The sequence below is a fragment of the Colias eurytheme genome, chromosome 14 (genome assembly GCF_061535395.1).
Source record: "Colias eurytheme isolate Ceu_HAF_F1 chromosome 14, ilColEury1 Martin Lab GWU primary, whole genome shotgun sequence".
NCBI lineage: Eukaryota > Metazoa > Arthropoda > Insecta > Lepidoptera > Pieridae > Colias > Colias eurytheme.
In genome coordinates this window covers 6,480,685-6,495,571 of record NC_142993.1, presented here as the reverse complement: position 1 = coordinate 6,495,571, position 14,887 = coordinate 6,480,685, and the positions used below count along the sequence as shown (strand labels likewise).

At 30.4% G+C, this 14,887-nt stretch overlaps 1 protein-coding gene across 1 annotated transcript; it reads right to left on the bottom strand.

Moving 5' to 3' along the window:
• Positions 1–5,461: 5,461 nt before the first annotated feature.
• On the bottom strand, positions 5,462–14,887 carry LOC149902942 (circadian clock-controlled protein daywake-like). Its single transcript, XM_090109738.1, has 5 exons — positions 14,556–14,887; positions 8,910–9,129; positions 6,827–6,957; positions 6,343–6,498; positions 5,462–5,788 (listed from the first exon to the last, which is right to left on the bottom strand). The coding sequence occupies exons 1-5, from the start codon at positions 14,629–14,631 to the stop codon at positions 5,622–5,624; spliced, it is 750 nt and encodes a 249-aa protein (XP_089965864.1). The 5' UTR covers positions 14,632–14,887; the 3' UTR covers positions 5,462–5,621.

The window sequence follows — 14,887 nt, the reverse complement described above, 5'->3', positions numbered from 1 at the left end:
GCTTTATATCATCTAACTTAATACGGTATACCGGACCTTCAGGCTGACATTGTAGTCAACCGGTTGCCGCTTTAGTGAATATCACCGCTCGAATATATTTTTTTTCATAATTTTTTAATTACGTTACCGATGTAAACGTTTTGGTTAATTTGATTATGTTTTTGCACTGATATTGGAGTAGAATTTGAATTTATTGGAATTAGAACGAAGCTATTATTTGTTTACGTGGCGGTATTCATCGCTTTGATATGACATGTTTGATGTTGAATGATCGTAATTTATACAAAACTACCCTCAAATTTTTAACATTTCTAACCATGTTATCAAACTCCATTATATTAATTTAAGCAAGTAAAAAGTTTAATTGTTTATTGATTGAGCCATTTATTTTGGCGATTGTGTGAGCAAGGTGTTACATATTTGTAATTATCTATCAGATAAGGCAGACAGATAACACGTCTCGCTTGAAACAATTCCAATCTCAACGCTACGAGAAGAAAGTCTCTTGGTGGAAGTGTGAATATCATAATATTCGAAAAAAGTTGCTAAATTCCGTACAATTAATAAGAACCAATACAGGTGAGTGTAATCTTAATCTTAAAACTATTATAAAGGCAAAAGTTTGTAAGTATAGATGTATGGATGTATGGATGTTTGTTACTCTTTCACGTAAAAACTACTGAACCGATTACAATGAAATTGAGCACACATATAGAGGGTAACTTGGATTAACACATATAATAGGTTTTATCCCGGAAATCCCACGGGAACGGGAACTATGCGGGTTTTCCTTTGAAAACGCGGGCGAAGCCGCGGGCGGAAATCTAGTGTATGATATTTTCATCATATTGTTCGATCCACTGGCATACAAATCTATCCCTATAGGTGATGTCATACTAAGTTTCCACTCGCGGATTCGCCAAGATAGTCAAAGAAAAACCCGCACAGCTCCCGTTCCCGTGGGATTTCCGGGATAATAGCTATAGGTATCATATGTCCTTTCTCAAGTATAAAACTATATTTGTGTGGTAAAAATTCTTTTCCAAATCTTTTAAGTGATTTAGGCGTGAAAAAGATACAAATAGAAAGACAGATTAGTAGGAATTTCATTACACTTTCAAGCTGTGACTTTGTGAAAGCGGTTAAGGTTAGGGCTAACTGCATTATTACAATGTAATATTCATGATATAGATTACATGTATTATATTTTTGAACTGAAAAGACTTGGATACTAAGGTAAAATAATTGTAGGTTAGACAGAACATTGTATAAATACTACGTTGATTATCAGGCTTCTGTCTCAATAGTCTTGCTCGTGTAGAATAACATCAATTATATTATTAAGACTAGCCGTGCCGCGCGGATTCACCCGCAGACGAACCCGCGTGTAAAATCAAGTATTTCTAAAGCTCATGCGTTATTCTGATGACCTATATTCCTGTAAAGTTTCATCCCAATCCGCCTAGTAACAAACATCCATCCATGCATACTTACACACTTGATATGTAGCATAATACCTGAAAGCTTCAGCAGGTAATTTTTAACGTTTCAATTAACAGAAGTCACATTGAAATTTCACAAGAGACACTCAATTAAGGATTAATATATTACAACTAGGTAAAAAGTGAACTCCCATGTCCCCATGTGGGCCGTGGGGTAAGGGGCAGATACATCATACATCTGTTTCACTGATCGATTTTCTTTAGGGACAAGTAGGTGATCAGCCTCCTGTGTCCTGCCAGACCAAGACATTTTTTTTTCTTCGTCTCGACCGGGAATCGAACCCAGGACCCCTCGGTGCCTCGCTCACGCGTCAACCACTGTACCAAGGAGGCGGTCATTAAAACTAGGTAAATTATTCCATTCAGAACAGTACAGTGATCATGAAATTGGAGAACTAATTGACTACACTAGATTCCTATTTGGATTTGTTTGTTCCTATTTTGGTCCCATTGATTGATAGGATATGAAGTTTAAATTTTTATGTTCATATAATATTATGTAAGTAGATTGTTGGTTCATACTTACATAATAACATCAATTAGAGATAAATAGGTTTAACTATTGCTATGACCAAGATTATTATTTTAGGATTTTTAAAACTACGCAACAGATTTATTTATTAAAAATAGAAGAATATTTTACTCAATAATTTACCTATTTAATATATTGAACTTATGATACAGACCTTTAAAAGCTTAAAATGCTCAATTTCATTTAAAAATTTCGATAATATACCTACTTCATATATAGTATATACTCAATAATTATAAGTATGACTAATTGCTATATTTAAAATCAATCTACATTTCTCATACATTCCAATAAAATTAAAATAGCACAACCAAAAACAGAAAAAACGTAATAAAGACCAATATCCTTGATATTTGAATTATTATTTATTAAGAAAAAATTAATTACAGTCTACTTGATTTGAGTTGAGTTCACTTCAAAACGTAATTTTATTAAGGTTAATTTAATGTGATGGTATCTCGAAATTAGTAGCCAAGCGAAAAACAAAAAATTCAAGGAAGTCTAATTAGTTATCTAAAATTTATGGCAATTCTGTATAAATCGAAGTGTAATCTCCCCCGAATTGTTCATGAAAAGTTGAGTTTGAGTTATGCAAATCTTTTTCCTTGTGCACATATTAATATACTAATCGATAAACATCATAACCATTTTATATTTAAAATATTTTCCGAAGGATCTAGAATCTAGATTCTAGGTTTATTTTTGTCGTTTATTTAAATACTATCCTATTTTGAATTCTTAATTGGACAACTTTTAAAATCAAGTTATCTCTATAAATAATAATTCCTAAGTCTGGTTTTCATCACTTAGTCAGTTGCTAGACAAACAGCGATCTCCCGGTAGCACATATTCGTACAACACACATGGTTTCAAGCGGGGGAAGAAAAATCTATATTATATTAACCAAGTTTAAAGACAGATCATCATAAATACCACCACATCTTCGCTTACGAGCTGACGGGATCGTGGTAAAGTCGTTCGTCGTTCCCTGTATATTGTATAGAGCATACGTGTCAGATGTGAAACTTCTTTGGCAAGATTCAAAGATATCAAAATGGTCACCTTAGTCCATGACGTGACGGCGTTGCCATGACGTGACTTTAAAATTTTACTCTCAACTTGCATAAAGAAGTTTCACTTCAAAAAAAGTTCACTAATGTACAGTAAATTCATAAAACCAAATCTCATTATTTTTTTCAATTATGAAAACGATAAGGTCATCAACTTATCATAGAATATATTATTAATTACTTAAAACGTAATAGGTAGAAACTATATCAGATTTAATTAGATAAGTGTGCGTCCTGTTAGGTGCAACCAGGCGTAATTTACACAGATATTCTAGTGCCATATTGCATTATATTATCATACTATGGTTTACATTTCATCTCATTCGTAATTATTAAAGCCATGATTTTCTTTAATATGAAGAAAATTAAATAATTCGATTAATTTTATAAAGAGTATCATAATCGTTTAAGATCTCGTTTAACTAAATTTAACTTTAATTTGTATATTGACACCTTGACCCCGATTGCAAATTAAGTCTACTTTAATTTCCGTATTTATAAATAAAATTAATTGTTTAAGTATATGGGATATGTAACACTTTTTTTTTCTTGTGGATTGGAAATAAACGGGCTTTTTATTTTTATTTATTTTATTTATGGGATATACTGTTATAAAAAGTGTTATTAAGCATATAATTTTGATTTGTCTATTTTCTGAATGTCTGCTTTCATTGCTCATTTAGGAGTTAGGACACAGTCGCAGTCTACTATTTTTCTTAGAAGCGTTAAAAAATATTAGCGTTTTTAATTTTTAAACGCAGACAAAGTTGCGTGTAAAAATCTTGTATTTAAATAAAACAATACACAGAAAATCAAACTCTATTTGGTTCTCTGGTTAATTATATTGTTATAGTCTATCAATTATTTTAATTTTAGATATAATAATCGTTGTATTTTTCCTGTTATATAATACCATAGTTTTAGTATGATACAACGAAAAAATTACCAATGCCATATAATCATTTAAAATCATAATAGATTATATTTCGACCTCCATTTGTTTCCGTATGGTTTCTAATTTTGTCTATATATTTCTGACACAGTAACACATTCAACGTCTATGTTCTCCAAGGTCAGTATATGGCAGTAAATCTATTGTAATTTTGATACGAACACACAAAACAAATAAGCAAACTGCATCTCTTTAAAAATGTTAAAAAGGAAATCATCACTATCACTTCACTACATAGTATTTAAAACAAAGTCGCTTTCTCTGTCCCTATGTCCCTTTGTATGCTTAAATCTTTAAAACTACGAAACGGATTTTGATGCGGTTTTTTAATAGATAGAGTAAATTTAGAGGAAGGTTTTAGTATATAATTAATAAGGTTTTAGGCAAAGCGGGCGAAGCCGCGAGCGGTAAGCTATTTACCCAGCATTTGTTAATTTAGTCTATCTCTCTACTAAATGTTATATAATACTATCATAATATTATATCCATCAACTAGTTTTCTATACCTTCATTCATAAACTATTTTTGATGTAAATTTTCAAAATTAAGTAGATTCTTTAAACTCGTTATTTTTTTTTATAGAGAGCTTATAAATTTTCTTTGATTCGAAAGAGCATAATGACGAGGTTGGAAAAATTCTATAAGCAGGTAATATTTAGATAGAGGTACATAAATATAGGTAGGTAGTAGATATTATATAATATTTATAAAGAAAATTATTCAAAAAATAATAATAATCCATAATAACATACGTTTATATAACATAAAACTTATATTTATTGTCCTAATTAGACATTTTACATCTTTCTTATTACGCAGTAGGTAAGTACGAAACTATATTACTAGGTCTGAGAATTATCTTAAATAATAAGTTATTTCATTACATTAAGAAACGATACATAATAATATTATGATTATATAGTTTAAAAACTATGAATATTGAATACCTATGTAAAGCATAACAATAATACTTCGAGTTCCTTTAAAAAGCTTCGGTTGATAGAAAAAAGCCTATTTTATTTTTCTATAATAATTCTAATAATATATAAAGCATTATTTACATTATTGTAACGGTTTATAAATAAAACAAGTCGTAATTTTTAAATTATAAAATGTTTGTGTTAATTTGTACCTCATCATAATATTATAATTTTAAGAGGTCACATTTTTGTTGCATCTGTCCTAAAGAGTCTGATGATAATAGAATAATACCTGCACCTCCGATTTCTGACAAGCAAACATGTAAATTCGATACAGTGTTAAGTTTCATATGGTTATAGTTTTATTTTATTCTTCAGCTAAACATTTTTTTTTTTGACGTGAAAATGAAAAACACAAAAATATACCGAAGTGGGCCAATATCAGTGTTTGTTACTCTGTTAATATTATAAATTGAAATTGATTTATCTTACGACTCCAATATTTATACAAACTTACTACATAACAATATATTATTGTATCTTCTGTTTCTATATCTATAGGTACATATAGGGTATGATAATAAATCACATTGAGTTGCAATAACTCTATCGCCCAATAAAGTATTGGGCATTAACATATGACAATCAGTACTTTGGTATAGGTACTTCAAGTAATTCATCGTACGGTACTGCATCGAAGAATTTCTTCGCGGTTTCTATGGTAACGTTCATAGCATAGTCGACCACTGGTTGTCCAAACTCTTCTGTTACGATCTTCCAGTTTTCATTGAGAAATTGTAATACTGTGTTGCCTGAAATCAAAGAAAACATATTAAAAATAGGTGTATTTTGTTATAGCACATCCACATTAGTTTTTGAAATCTTAAATTAACTTTAACGTAAAAAGCTTTAAAATAAAATACAATGAAACTAGTACCAGTTTTTGTCTGGCAAAGGATATAATCATCAACCCAAAAGAAAATAGGTCAGTGAAACAGATGTGAAACGCATTTGATCTATAAAGGGACAAGGGACTTTAACGACATCCTTACGATATGCATCCTTTATTTCTCTACACTGAATTTGTTATTTGTGTACAAGATGACTGCTCTGGTTTTGCCCGTAGATAGGAACTCAAAATATTCAAGATTAGTAACAATATACATTATAAAGTTCACTAGTAACACATCACCTAGCTATGTTTTTTAGCAAAAACATTACATGATGGCTGTAAATCTGGTAAATTCAAGTAACGGGAAAATTGGCATAATATATAGGTACTAACTACATATAAATTTATGTCTCTCATTGGTGCAGAAGTAGCATAATATATTATTATTGTTAATGTTAAATAAACAATACATACTTAGCTCAGGATTCCCTTTGAACAAATTGTTGATTGTATAATGCACTCTATCGCCATAGTCGAAGGCATATCTATAATTCTTTATGCCGAAGTGATCGCGTCCCTCCGAGTCCTTGAAGTACTTCGTCTTTATATTCAGTTTTATTATGGAGTTAACTGTAATTCGAATGGAAATCGTAAAATTTTACGCGTTTCAACATTAGATAGGGATTATTATGCACATCGGATCTGGATGCGAAATTGATAAACAATGTTTTGGCAATTCTTTCTTATTTATATTTGTTTCCAGAGTAATATCAAATCAATCAATCAATGTTCATGTACGTTATGATTTACTTAATCTAATTTAATTAAATTATTTTATAAATTTAGATTTTTACTGGAATGAATAATTACTACCTAGGAGTTTATATTGTAATTGGATCTTATTTCTATATACATTACATTTTAAATAAACTAAACAGTAAAAACACACGTTACATACCGATTTTTATTTTAGAATCTCCCTCGCCGTTTATAGGGAAGAGTAGCAATCTTCCAACAGCTGTATATTTTCCTTTAATCGTTATGTTACATCGTATTTCCAATATAAATATATTTCTCTCTAAGTATGCTCTGAAATACAGAAAAAGAAATAAAACAATAAAGATCCAATTTCAAAAATATGCTTATAAAATAGCAAAGCCTCTTCATCATTTTACAGTATTAGGCAGGTAGGTAGGTATACATATTAGCTCTGATTTAATCAAAAAACTTATAAAACTAATTGCAATTTGAACACGCCGTCTTTTCGTGGAAAATTATGTAATTAAGGTAGATAATATAATCCACGCAGCCATAAAAATGTGTATTCAAATTAGGACAAAAATTTATTAATAATTATTTTCACGAATCAAAACATGAATTTTCATTTTGATGGATTTTTTTATTTGATCCGCTTGCGAAAACTCACGTCAAAATATCAGCTTTTTCCAAAAAAGTCGAAGGGCCTTGAAATCTCTACTTTCTGATAGTGTAAAAGATAATTATACATTACCATAGTAAAAGTTCTCAGAAAATGCATACAAAATAATATCTAATATATTCAACATACTAAAATAGCTTATGATAATCCACAGAGCTAATAATGATTGGCTGTAGGTTTGGCTAATTTATAATATTTATTCAATACGGAAAATTTAATATTCACTGTGGAATACTATTTGAGGTGCAACTGCCATATATAATCGGATATTAGTGGTTTATTCCTCTGTTAAAATTCTGTATTTAGTTATTATTTACAAGGATTTTTGTATGTAATTCTAAATAAAAATATTTAATGAGATTCTTGGATTAAATAATAGGTATTATCTCTTGCGCATTAATTTTTTTTGTATACAAATTGGTTATTATGTCATTAGTTACTGTGATATCTTTGCTCATCAAATCTTAGCTTAATTACTGACAGTCTTTTAAATTAACTATGTATTTTCAAGAGATTATTGAGTTAAACATATTGCATATTTTATTAAAGATAAACAAAATTAATTTGCCGGTAGATATAAGACAACAACTAAATCAATGCTTTATAAAAGTATGTCAATTAATTTACGTTACTCGATTAACGTTTTTCAATAACCTCTATGATTATTGACTGCAAACGGAACATTCAGTTCATGAAATAAATATAAATGAGTTTGTCATGTAGTTATTTCCTTGCAATCCGAGCTGCACTTATGTTCATAGTTTATGCGATTACCTAGTTCTGTATTGACATTAATTTCTTGTGTTCATACGAATAAAATCAATACTAATTGTTTAAGTGAATCGGTAGCGCGTTTCACAATGAACACTAGTTTAAAGCCGTCAAGTAAATATTATAATTATTGCAAATACGTTTGATAAATAGGTAACTAGTAGGATTTTTAGTAGATAAGTCTTTTATTCTTCAGAAAAAAAATACATGTAATGAATTAATATTCTTTTATGAGATGTAAGAGGTTAGAATAATCCAAGAGGATAACGAGATTTATAAAGAATAGCTAGAAACATTAAAATAAATAGATAAAAAGTAAGAATAACTAATTATGAACAAGGAATATTTGCTCTTTTACATTTATTTTATGAACGTATGAGACGTTAATTTGATTAGTTAATAAAACAAGGCGTTCTAATAATCATCAATTAAATGAACATTGCAAGTGTTAATTTCAAGTATTTTCAGTGATTTATTTATGAAAAATCACAATTGATTAGCCACGAAGATAAAGTTTATGTATCCTTAGTAGGTATGATAATAATTTATAAGTGTTTTATGCCTAGGGTTTTTAGTTGTAGGTACTGAATATTTTTATGATACCTACTGAATTTATACGTCAAAGCCTTTATTATAAAGGTTACAATACACACATCTGGTATTTTATATACGTAAATGTTCTATAGCTCTAAAGTTAAAATCAATAACGAACTTTCAAAATAATGTTTAACAAAGGAAGTGAATATCTGCAGTGGGCAGTGGTTCGGATAGCATGCAAATAGTAGTGCCTACTAATTTAAAATAGCAATTACGAGTTCCCGCGTTTACTTACTCAACGTTTAGCACCTGACATTTCCGTAGCCCCGTGACCTTCCCATCTAGGAACGTGACCTTGACCCCTGGTAGCTGAATTGGCAGCTCTTCGATGATGAAAGGGTCCAAGGCCGGTACTCCAAGATGAGGTAGACCTTTGGAGAACTCTGGTATGGCATCTTGGGTGGCTTGAACTAAACAGGAAGACTCTGTGTTGTTGCAGGGGTGAATGAAGTCGGCTGGAAAATATAACGTCGTCGTGAGTTTTCTTAGATATTTTATTTGTGTAACTAACTGTATTAAAAATTATACGTTACGCTATAGGTAGGGATGATAAAGAGTTTAGTAGATTAGATTAGAACATAATATTTTAAGTTGTTAAATTAACTACCTAACTAGATATACTTAATATATTTTATTTTTTAAATATAGAAACAGAATGAAATATCTAAAACGAAATAAAATAAAATTCTTCAGCAGAAATAACTTGAAATTGACAAAAAGATTGAATGATCGTAAAACAAACGAAAAAAAATAGGAGAAACTTTGACAGCAGTTCTGTATTTATAATTGTTTTGTATATATCGTGAAATCAACCATATTTTATTGATTTTTACCATTATGTAACCAAATTCTTAATATAATTTACTGTATGTAGTGGGAGAGATATCAGAGATCATAGAGTAGATTATTATCAGTATTCTCTAGATTTATGTCAATCATTTTAAGTAATTAAATCATCAAAGAATAATTTTGTTTGAAATAAATTATCTTGCATCCAACATTGTTGTAATATAAATAGCTAATCACGCGATATGAAACTCTCACAATTCAAGAACCAATTCGGTCAGGGTTAGTCTTATACTTATTCAGTATACCTATAGCTGATTTAGTTTTAGAGTAAACAAAACAAAGAAAGGGTATTAAGTTTTGGACCTTTTTTTATAGTGGGCAAATCTTCCAAAGATACCCACGGCCCCCGGGGAAGGAGCCGTGGGTTATGTCGGATTCTTACCGACTAAAACCCCACTGTGTTCCATCGAGCCGCTTTAATGATGGGGCCGCGGGTATTGGTTGGAATTCTTCCAGGTAATTACGTACTAGGTTCCTTTCTTACTTTGGATTACTCTGTTCTATAACATTCTCCTATCATCTTATAATACCTAGTATTCAAAGGTGAACGTTTGCCAGGATAAGTGGAGGTTGGATGTTCCTCCCCCATGAAAAAAGAAGTTAAAATTCGGCGTGAGGTAAATTAAAATCTGCAGAAGACGTGACTTTTCTTTTTAACAAACAGTAATCATTGTTTTAATAAGGTTTTAATATACATAAATGTCGATAAAAACACTCAATTAATTCGTTGGATAGTATTCATCATCAATACTGAATTCGATTATTTTTAATACAAAAAAATAACGTTGTGTTGAGAAATCCGATTACAATGCGCAATAAATTATCCTGAAATGCTCATCTGATCATATCTAAAACCACAGACTAATAATAATATACTACGTATCTAAAACCAATTAATTATATTCGTTTAACTCTATACACTATAGAAATCAAATGGTGTTTATTATAACAATCACGCGACAATAGCCCAACCGTAGTTCCAATGATTTCATCAAAGTCATCATCATTACCGCCTGTAATTGCGATTATTATCAAATGAATTACATTCATGTTGGCATGTGACACACATAACAGTATCATAAAGTTTAGTAAGTCCACATTGCGCTGCTGTTGCAATGCTATTTCGCGATGTGTGCACGCGATGCTTAAATATTTTTATACTTCAAACATGATGAAGATTGTAAAATATACTGAATTTCTTTTGTGCTATGCACATACATCTTTATGTATAAAAATGAATCCCTATTTCCCTTGGTCACGGCATCACGCGAAAACGACTGGACCGATTTCGATAATTCTTTTTTATTGTCAGGAGAAGGATCTTATGAAAGAAAACCTTTAGAAATTTTTACCAGGCATAAAAAAAATAAGAAAACATAATGTCTATTTCACTTCACGCGTCTGTCTCAAACCACGAGCTGACCTATCTCGGACATTAATGTTGTTTTGCTTTATCATAAGGAAATGGCCATACTTTGTGCTTTAATAAATAGTTATATTATGTACTTTTATACAACTAAACTTACGCTATTCGAAAATGCGTAACATACCTGTTCGTTATTATATTAATTTTGAAGGATATATAATAATTAATAAGTATTGTGGATGTCCACTTTCACGACATGTTGTCGGTACCTTTAAATACTCCGTCTCGTACCTATCCCACGAGAATAAAAGTATTTAGAATTCCCTTAATTAAATCGTTATTACCATGTTTTTGTAAAGGTAGTTGTGTCATAAAATGTAAGAAAGGTATATAGTACTACTATTCGTTCAACCTTCTTCTACGCCTTTTGTTCTGTTCTTGATTCCTTGGTGCATGAACTGTCGAAATTGAATCTGGTGTTATATTTATTATTTGTTCGTCTGTAGATATTTGATGTGGCTGTAATTGATTGACTGGTTCGTCTGTTTGTGATGTGTGATGAATGTTCATTTGTTGAGATGTATGTGTTGATAGTCCTATACATAATTAATAATATATAGATATATTAGTATGTATAAAGTACCTATGTAATATAAGATTTCTGCCCGCGGCGCTCGTCACACAATCAGGAAAGCCGATCACTATAAAAACTTTCATCTTCTATTTTATCCTCTTCAAGTTTTATTTTTGCCATAAAAACTCTTCAGGCTATTGCCAAGATCCTATACTTACATCTCAGAAAATACTAGCAAAAGTTGTAAAAATTAATTCAACTGTTTAGACCCATAAACGAAATTAATACTATAATTTATTTTTGTAAATCTGTCAAATACTTCTGAATTTTTATTTTATGTTTAGTCCTGATTTTTATTCAATTTACAATTTATTATTAATAGGTATATTTTCTTATTTCAAATCGTGTAATGGATATATTTAGACCATATACAGACCAAAAATATAAGTCCATTAAAAGAACGTTTCTATGTAGTACACATTACAAGCCAAGATCGTACTCGCTAACACTTCACGCAGATAGTCCCGGTTTAAATTTCGTGTATATTATGTTCCCATCAAGTTACTAAAACATAATAATTAATCTGATTACTGAAATAGAAACCATACGATACCGCTTAAGCTAATAAGAAAAGTTTTGCGTGCACAGTGAGTTCGACACGGTTAAACTTTATGTATACACTGTCAAAGTAAAGTAGTATTTATTGGTATACTATAATACAAGGCTTATATGGAGATAAAATATAAAGTTTCGTTTGCAAATTTGAACGACAAAGCGATTTTATAACATGCTTTTTAATATGTGCCAGCAGGTTTAATATTGTATCAAAAATTCTTGGTGTTTAACTTATGCAGTGTATGATACGATATAAGTAAGGTGGTTTGGCTTTCGAATGTTGGCACTATGCAATAAGAAATAATAATGAGTTTCATTAAATCTTGAATCTATTATATTATTTTTTTGTAGTTTTTTTACGTTAGTTCAATTTTCATTTCAGTAGTCGTAGAAGCTGGTTAAAAGCTTGAAGCTAAAAGCCTCGGAATACACTCAAAAGTAAGCTCGATATTAAGGGTGCGTGAAAGAATTAAATTGATCTTACATTTATTTGTTTCCTTGTTCCTAAAGTGAAGTCAAATACGAACTAATCTTGATGAAATTCCTTATGTGAAATTTTCCGTTTCAATAAACATGATTACATCTCGACACCTTACTTATGAATAAAATAATCAAGAATATTGTATAGGTTATTAATAATTATTAAACAGCAATTTGTGTAAAGATGATGTTTCATAATATAAGGAGAGAAGAATCACTACAATCAAGAGCTATTTAGGCTTACCTAAATACTTCGTAGTTGGTAAAATAAACAAACATGAGTAGGTACAGGTATCTTCTAGTAGACCGTATTATCGATTTAATTCGAGTTAAAAGATTAAATCAATAATTAAATAAATATAACGATATTAAAGCAAAAGTGTTAAATAACTATATTAGTGTTAACTACAAGGGAATAACAATTTACATATCTAGGGCGCCTATTAGGCGATGACCTCAAAAGTTATATTGGCAGACTAGTATCGTAGGTCGGGGGTACTAAAAGCGATTAAATATTGTGGGTATTTAAAATTTTAGCCGCATAATTATTATGTGACGACGTGACGTAATGGGATTTTGACATTTTCTTATCTTTTATTTTACTACTTTGGTGTAAATATTGAATTTAATATTTATAAAGGTAGTTTTTTTAGTTCAAACTACTTTAATTTGTGATATGGTCTACAATCATAATTTCATTCCAATTGGCTCTATTTTCTGACAACATTCATTAATTCTGATAAATAGGTATTCATAAAGTTTTTTGTTTTAATTAATAACGTTGCGTAATCTATTTTACCCTTAGATTTTACCTATGCATTTATATTGCCATGGTGGTAAATATCATATTAGGAAGTTGTCAAACGATCAAGAAATTCTAGTATCTTAATTCTTAACATACTCGGGATATTAACAAAAAATGTTTATTTGGTTATTTATGCTCTTTGTAATGGTAATGAATGGTTATTGTGCAAATAATGTGAACTTAACTCGACAAATGACGTTTTGTGACAATATTGCGGAATCAGTTCACTCATTTTCAAATAGTAGTAATTTGTATTAGTAGTAATTTGGGTCAAGGTCAATGTCCAATTATTTTGAAAACTCCATTTTTGCGGTTATACAATAATGTCATGGTTATGTTCTTGAAGAAAACTACTAATAATTTTATGCCTGAATAATTAGTGTACGACGTACCTAACGTTTGTCATTATCACGAGTCGCAAATATACATTAATCTCAAATTAACGAAGAACGAGGCGAGTTTTTGATTGTATGAGAGTCGAGCCATTTAAAATACAATAAGTATGAACTACTACGTGGTGGTAGGACTGATAACGTTAACAGTATTATTCGAATTTTACTATTTTCCTATGAAAATCGCTTTGACATAATATTGTCACTTTAAATACCAAAAAAAAAAACATAATTAACATTTTAAATTCATGCCATAGTCTAGAAATTCTCTTAGATGGCCTTAACGAAAAATCTTTAACGAACCGGTTCATTAAAATAATACCTCGTCGTAAAGCTAGCCAAGCACGAAAATTGAATTTTTGATTGACAAACATCCACTTATGTTAAGAAATTTGCAGTGCATGCATGATTACCTACTACTGTTTATAGATGAGTAAGTGCTTTGCATACGAAATGAGGTGACTTCGAGTTTTTAAAGTATATTTTGGAATATATTTTTTAATTTAGTCGACTCTCGGCCTATATATCACAGACGGCGTGGTGTGGATGGTGTCAACCTTTTGACTGAAAGCTTTTGTTTTTGTTAATTGTAAGTTAAATTAATTAAAATAAAAAACACAATTAAAAAGGTTTTAAGGAAACCAATTTCATTTCGAATTTTGATTTTTCAATTAATTTTTCTAATTATACTTAAACGAATTAAGACGAATTTTTAATATTTTTGCCCATTTAGTTTAATCGCTTAATAATAACTCGATCGCGTACAAAATTAAATCAAATGCCCTTATTAGAAAACTTACGCGCTAGCCGGCCCGAACACACACTCACGAAGGACGCCGCTACCGCCACAAAATATAAACCATATCTCTCACACATTGCAACTGTTCACTGAAAATATCACAGAACAATACGCCCGAATAGGAATCCGAGGACTCAAAAGTGACCTTCGTGTCTTACTTCTTATGTTAATATAATCTTTCTCATTTTCGGTTGCATAAATTCAGGCAGCCGTTTGCCAATGATGTACGTTTTTCACGCAACACTGGACGCAAATCCGTTTTATAATGTACTGTATACTAGGCACCGGACTGTATGCGGTTAGGTGCGCACATATTCTGGACCTAAATGTTGA

Coding starts and splice junctions, on each gene's coding strand:
- LOC149902942 (XM_090109738.1), bottom strand. CDS start 14,631: ATGTGTGAGAGATATGGTTTATATTTTGTGGCGGTAGCGGCGTCCTTC. Junction 9,130..14,555: donor GTGTTCGGGCCGGCTAGCGC/GTAAGTTTTCTA, acceptor TATATTTTCCAG/CCGACTTCATTCACCCCTGC. Junction 6,499..6,826: donor AGATTCTAAAATAAAAATCG/GTATGTAACGTG, acceptor TTCGAATTACAG/TTAACTCCATAATAAAACTG.